This window comes from Neltuma alba, unplaced genomic scaffold (genome assembly GCF_004799145.2).
Source record: "Neltuma alba isolate B1F8T4 unplaced genomic scaffold, ASM479914v2 tig00006230_pilon, whole genome shotgun sequence".
In the NCBI taxonomy this organism is placed as follows: Eukaryota; Viridiplantae; Streptophyta; class Magnoliopsida; order Fabales; family Fabaceae; genus Neltuma; species Neltuma alba.
In genome coordinates, this window is record NW_021634395.1 from 28,437 (window position 1) to 34,982 (window position 6,546).

The 6,546-nt window shown below is 37.8% G+C and overlaps 1 protein-coding gene across 1 annotated transcript; it reads right to left on the bottom strand.

Moving 5' to 3' along the window:
* Positions 1 to 6,112, bottom strand: LOC114749926 (mitogen-activated protein kinase 20-like). The gene is made up of 10 exons (XM_028938463.1): positions 5,479 to 6,112; positions 3,913 to 4,321; positions 3,396 to 3,523; positions 3,178 to 3,237; positions 2,675 to 2,824; positions 2,410 to 2,565; positions 1,997 to 2,208; positions 1,775 to 1,873; positions 762 to 919; positions 1 to 680 (listed from the first exon to the last, which is right to left on the bottom strand). The coding sequence occupies exons 1-10, from the start codon at positions 5,500 to 5,502 to the stop codon at positions 232 to 234; spliced, it is 1,845 nt and encodes a 614-aa protein (XP_028794296.1). The 5' UTR covers positions 5,503 to 6,112; the 3' UTR covers positions 1 to 231.
* Positions 6,113 to 6,546: the final 434 nt, after the last annotated feature.

Here is a 6,546-nt window from a genome sequence, read left to right on the forward strand (position 1 = left end):
TGAAAGAGGATCTCAATAAGTAGAAGTTAATTCCAATTATACACCTTCTTACCAAAGTCTAAAGCATCTCTTGACCAGAGAAAGCAGGCTCTTCGAAGGGAATGACTGCCTCACGGCCTCGCTCACCCTTATTTTACAGAACCTACGAGAGACCCACGTGCCTTCTCCCATAAAGGGCCTTTCTCTACAACGATTTCTCCTTCATTGGCCAAAATATCCAGGTGATAACTCCTAAAACATACCAGTCATGCCATACTGAACAGGACCAACCTTTCTATGACCAGTAGTTGCCGTTGTGGTGGCACCAATCCGACCATATTGAGCCTTCGTTGGTATTAGATTCGTATCCATAGCTATTCGATCATCCTGTTCGATGCCGTTCACTCCTGCCCGTGTCATAAAAAAAGGGTTTGTATCAATATTAATAGCTATATCTGGAGCTATTTTGGCACGAACTTCAGAATGCGCGTGTTTGGCTTGCACGGATACACCCTTATCAGACTCTGTTGTAGCTGACCTTTCTTGATTTCCAGAGCTCGATCTGTGGTAATAATAAGTAGGGTGAACAGCTTGAGAAGGAAGCATAGAACCTCTGATAAATGTCCTTGGATCATAAGAGTCCTTGACCACACTCGCGTACTCGTAAGGAACAACTGGTCCAACTACTTTTCCGGGTTTTGCTGAGAAGTAAGACAATGTCAACAATTCAGTTATTCATAAATGTAAAACATTAACTGAACACAACAACAGCAATTCCATACCCATTGGGACTCTCAGCTGCCCCTGCATTGACCTTGTAACAGAAATTTCTGTATCTCTGGGATTCTTATTATATTCCTCAGATGTTTGCCTGTTCTTGCCGGAATTGATATCCGATTGCTCTTTTGGTACAACCATATTTGAATGCACAACCGTTGACCTACCAATAGATCCGAGATATGAGCAAAACATAATAACTTCCCCTGAAGTTCTCAGAAATGGAGACTCTTGTAAAAAATGCACATATTTGGCAGCAAATTATGCCGGGAAAAACTGAGGATAATGTTAACCCATTGAGGTAACTGCCCCCCACACCAACATTGAAAGAGCAACATTAATCACAACTGGAAAATAAATTCAAGGGAGAATAGCTTCATCGCCATTAATTTACCACAATATAAACCCTTGCTTCTCGCACAAAATTTTAATGTATGCGGACTAAAAATATGCAAGTCATGCTTTATAATACTCATCCACAACCCAACAGAGTAGATTAATCTTAGAAAACTGATATGCATTTGTATTCAATCGCACCACTGACTATAAAGAACTAAATTGGACACTTCATGAAAAGATTACATAACAGAGAGCTGATGCGCATGGTTGCAGTTTCTTTCTGCAATTAGAGCTAACTCAGAACAGGCTAAGCTGCTCTTTATCGGTTTTTCTTTACACATATACATCAAATGTTTTGTTCTAGGAAATTCATGGTAGGTTGCACTCCCTAGTCTCAATTATAAAAGCAGAAACTACGTGATTTTGTTGGTCTTATTTAAACCAAAAACTACCCAATTTTAAGTGCAATTAATGGATGTTTCCAATTATGCCCCTCGTTCAGAATTAGAAGATAGGAGTAGTTGGAATTATTGCAACAAATGGCCATCATTATTATTTATCACAGAACATTCATCCCCGTCATAAGAATAATAAAACCAAAGGCATTAATTACATCAATGAAGTTACAATACAAACAAATAATTGGAAAATGCAATGAGTTACTGCATTTATGAATTACCTTGGAAGAGAAACGTGCTTTCTTTCAAGAGGCATGGGGCCATTTTTACCACTATTTTCCTCAAGATGAACAAATTGCTTCCTGAAGTGATCAACAGCACTGTAAAGAATACACACCCAGAAAGTATAAGTAGAAAATAACAAAATAGAAATTTGACTACAAGTTTATCAATAGAAGGACAACATAGAAGTTAAAATGCATCCAAGGCCAAGGAAAAAAAACCTCGGATAAAGAAAATTAGGTCTCTCTGTTCCATTTATGTAGTCCTTCAACAGTTGCGGATGATACTCCAAAATCTCACGGAAAATTAGCTCTCGTATTTCCTCCTTTGTAACTCTTCGCCTTTCAAACTCAAACTCCATTTTACTGATAGGCTGGCAGGACGGTTCCCTCTCAACCTTTGCCAATCCCTTAAAGTAAGGATCAGCCAATGCCTGAAAACCCGCAAGATCAAAAAACACTCAGCATCTGGAGCAAGAAACTGAAGGCAACATTTTCCAGTTTGGTGTACAACCTCTATAACACACTAGGCCTTCTTTTGTCCAAGGAAATTGGAAAATACTGAGGCAGTTAAATATTAATCTATAATGTTTCTCAATGCACATACATAAGCAACAGAGCAAAAGGTAACAAACCTCTTCAGCAGTAGGCCGGTCTTTCGGATCAAAAGCAAGCAATCTTTCCAGTAATCGTAGAGCTAAAGGATCTGCATTAGGAAATTTTTGTGAAAATGGCACAGGTTGCTTTTTCCTCATGCTAGTCAGATATCTCCTCGCCTTATCATTACGAACCTGCATCCAACATAGAAGAAAGTCATGTGAAAAACAATGTCAGCCAGAGACTAAAGCAAGCCTAAATAACAATTTTTTTCCACAAACACTGGAAGGGTTATCAATTTACCCGAGATATTGTATCCAGTGAGGGAGTCCCAAGCAAATCAGTCATCAGATCCAACTGATGGACGACATTTTTACCAGGAAAAAGTGGTTTTCCTGTAAGTACTTCTGCAAAGATGCAACCTATACTCCAGATATCAATTGCTGGTGTATACTGCATTATGACATTGGGGGAAAAAAATAAGCTTTTGCAATTTCCAACATCCCAAACGTGGTACAAAAATTGGCTTTCATCTTCAAGTTTATATATTTTTATATATTCCTCTTTATTTTCCCTATTTATAGCCTTTCATTTTACTGAATATCTCAAATAGTCTGAGTAACTTCCTTCAATCAATCATGTTGGAACAAGAGGAACGCAACAAAGAAATTGATGGGAAAGGAAGTAAACAGAGCATGCATGTGCAATTTCAAATGCATGTTTAATGATCTTGAACTAAGGTAGGGTGAGAAGACCACACGTAAGTCAATTTCTCACTGTCACAAATAATCTGAATGAAGGGATACCTTTGAGTAAAATGATCCACAAAGCTCTGGAGCTCTATACCATCTTGTGGCAACATAATCCTACAGTTGCATATTGAGTAAGAATCAAAACACCGTCTTCTACTTTTGAAAACGATAATTAAACTTTAAAACTAATATCATTTAAAGTGGAGAAAAAGCTAAAAAGGAAAAAATAAAATAAATAAAATAAAAACAGATAAATGGGTTGAATTGCATACCGTCCAAAATATAGTAGTTGGTGAGTCACTGAAGGCAACTCTAGCTAACCCAAAATCACAGATTTTGAGTTTACAATTTGCATTGGCCAATATATTCTTTGGTTTCAGATCTCGATGATAGACGTTTGCTGCAATGTAGCCATGTACCCAATAAAAAAAATCAAGAATAGAACAAAACAACTGCAAAAGGGGCAAAGGAATAGCTTAAAATGAGTGAGGCAAGATAGTATGCAATGTCAGGATAATGCAAAACCCATATTGAAGTTACAGGAAAACTTGAATATTCGAACAAAACAAAATGCCCTATCGCAAACTCTTCCCTATTGGTTAATATATATAATGAACAATGATTTTATTTCACATAACTTATAAAAAGGGATTAAGTAAAAAATATAATGATTCATGAATGTTAAAAACATAAATTACACACTTATACAGACCACATGAATTCAAGTAAGGAAACCACAATCAAGTATCGGATATCAAATTGCCTAAATAAGAAGATATTGAAGAATACCAGTGTGAATATACTTCAATGCTCGAAGTAGCTGGTAAAGAAAAAACTGATAGTGCTCTTTCGTTAAGTCATCATTAGCTTTAATGACTTGGTGAAGATCAGACTCCATAAGCTCAAAAACAACATAAATATCCTTAAAGTCCTTGCTAGAAGGAGGCAGCATGATGTGTTTAATTTCAACAATATCTGGATGCCGAAGAAGTCTGAGCAGCTTTATCTCACGAAGAATACGGGCAGCATCAGAGATGTGCTCAAAGATGTCATGTATCTTCTTTATTGCCACTTTCTCACTGGTGTGAGTGTCAATTGCTGAACAAACAACGCCATAACTTCCTTTTCCAATGACTTCTTGAATTTTATATCTGTTGGCATCACCATATTCAGAGAAAAATTCAATCTCTGTTGAACTCTGCAGCAGCAATAAGAAGTTATTTAGCATAGTATTCTCAAGAAAGCACAATATTGACAATGTGGAAACTTTCATTAATCAAGTGAAAGCAACAAACGAGGATCAAATTTATTTTATGCAAGTTAAAACAAAATAGAAATTTCCTGAACTTTCTCATAAGGAGATCTTAATTTATATTAAATAACTTATAATCATTTATAAAATTACTAGGCATTATACAGATGTGTAAGTCAAGGATAATGTACCTAGATTAATAGACTCAGATAAAACTAACATAGTGTTTAAGCCATTAAATAGATTACAGTTCTTGTGAGACACCAATCTTTTCATGACCCAAGAACAACTCTCTTCCAATACATCATTTTTTCCCCATTCTACTCGCATTAAAGATTTCAAATAAGCCAAATAGCACTTGCTAATTGCTTTTGAACTCAGCAGCAACAAGTCAATGACGCGGATGACGTATACCTATATATCGTACTCGATTGCCATTTAGAATTCAGAGGCAGTTCTTGCTCATGATCAGTAACGCCCATTCATGAGTGGGAAGAAGGAATCACACCCCAAGGGAAGTTTCAAAGGAAACAGAGACGAGAAGAACAGGAATCATAGCCAGAGGTGAAGAAGCGGAAAGCAGGAAAAAGAGGAGCGATTAAAATATAGTCAATAATATTTACCGTTAATAAAAACAAATAGCAACAGACAAACACTGATCTGATGCCGGGTTAAAATTATAACCATCTAATTAGAGGAATGCTCTCTTCTATTGAGACAAAGTACGGAAAACAAATATCTAAGAGCTAGAGCACGAAGATGGGGTGAGAATTTCAACAACAGATTGAATCCTCCCTTAGTCACAGAAAAAAGACGGTGAGAGATAGAGAAGATGAGAGAAATTATAGCACGCAATGACATGTCAGAAAACCCCGATGAACCAACTTGGCTGAGGCTTATCCAAACGATTAGCTTCAGAGGATCGAAAATTCCAGTACCAACCAACATAAACATGACTTTATCAAGCCGTTGATCCAATTTGTCATAAAAGGTAGCTCCATTATTCAGACAGAACTTCAAAAAGCAATAATATTTGTTCAAGTTACATAATTTGAGCGGGGCCAAAAGGTTTATCAAGCAGGGTAACAAAATTAACAATCCACCTTTTTTCTTTGATCTGGCTGCATTTTGTGGCGACGCCAAAACAGTCTCCAAAACCGTCCTATGGAGTTAAGATTAGAGATACAAACTCACAAAATAAAAACGCCGAGGTCTCAATTCTCCCCAAAACTCAACCACATTTGCCCCACCTACCCCTGCTCCGGATCACAAGTCCACAATCCCAGCGGATTCTCTTCCCCAAATCCTTCACGAAACATAGAATCCAAATGAAATCCCACATGCACCTTCCCTCTCCAATTCTCAATAGTACCGCCCGCACCACCAACCAGCAGCCACCACCACCAACCACAATCAAAAAGCGACCAGGCTCCAACCCAGAAGAAACGAGAACTATCTCATTTTCACACCCCCCCCCCCAAGATCTGCGTTCACAAAACCCAAACGCAAGCTTCCACCAAGAGAAAAGGCAACCACGATTAGGTGCAGCTGAATGAGTAAATGAAGAAAGCACACTGTGGAGAGAGAAAGAAGAGCGTATAGTGCGCAAGATCTGTACACCGACACGCGCTGAAAGCGAGCCAGCCAGAGAGAGAAAGAGAGGAAAAGATAAAAAGAAACAAAGAAAGATTGAAAATGAAGATTATCGTCGTGAAAGTTTTGAGAGCTTTGAGGCTTAAATCTAGGGGAAGGAGAGAAAAAGATGAAGCGGATTATATATCCGCATCGTATAAATACGACCTACGAAGGATTCCTATACGAGTGGCATATATTGTTATTTGTAGAAAATGAGAGGGCCTTTTAGTCAATGAGGTCAGGCTTTGCTAAGGGAGATTCTCTTCTGGTCTGGGGGGGTTTTCGTTTTTCCGGAATTATTGCCTGTCGCTCCTTGCAGTTACAGGTGGCATGTGAGGCAAACCATGTGCCGTACACGTGGCGAGAGGCTAGAGGTGGTAATGGAGGGCCCACGTGGCACGGCATATTAGAAGTATGAATGTTATATGGGTTAAGATTTAGAGATTACTCTATTTTGACAGTTCTAATCAACATCTTAAAATATTTTTTAATATGTATCTAATATTTTAAAATTTTAAAATTATAATTACATCACA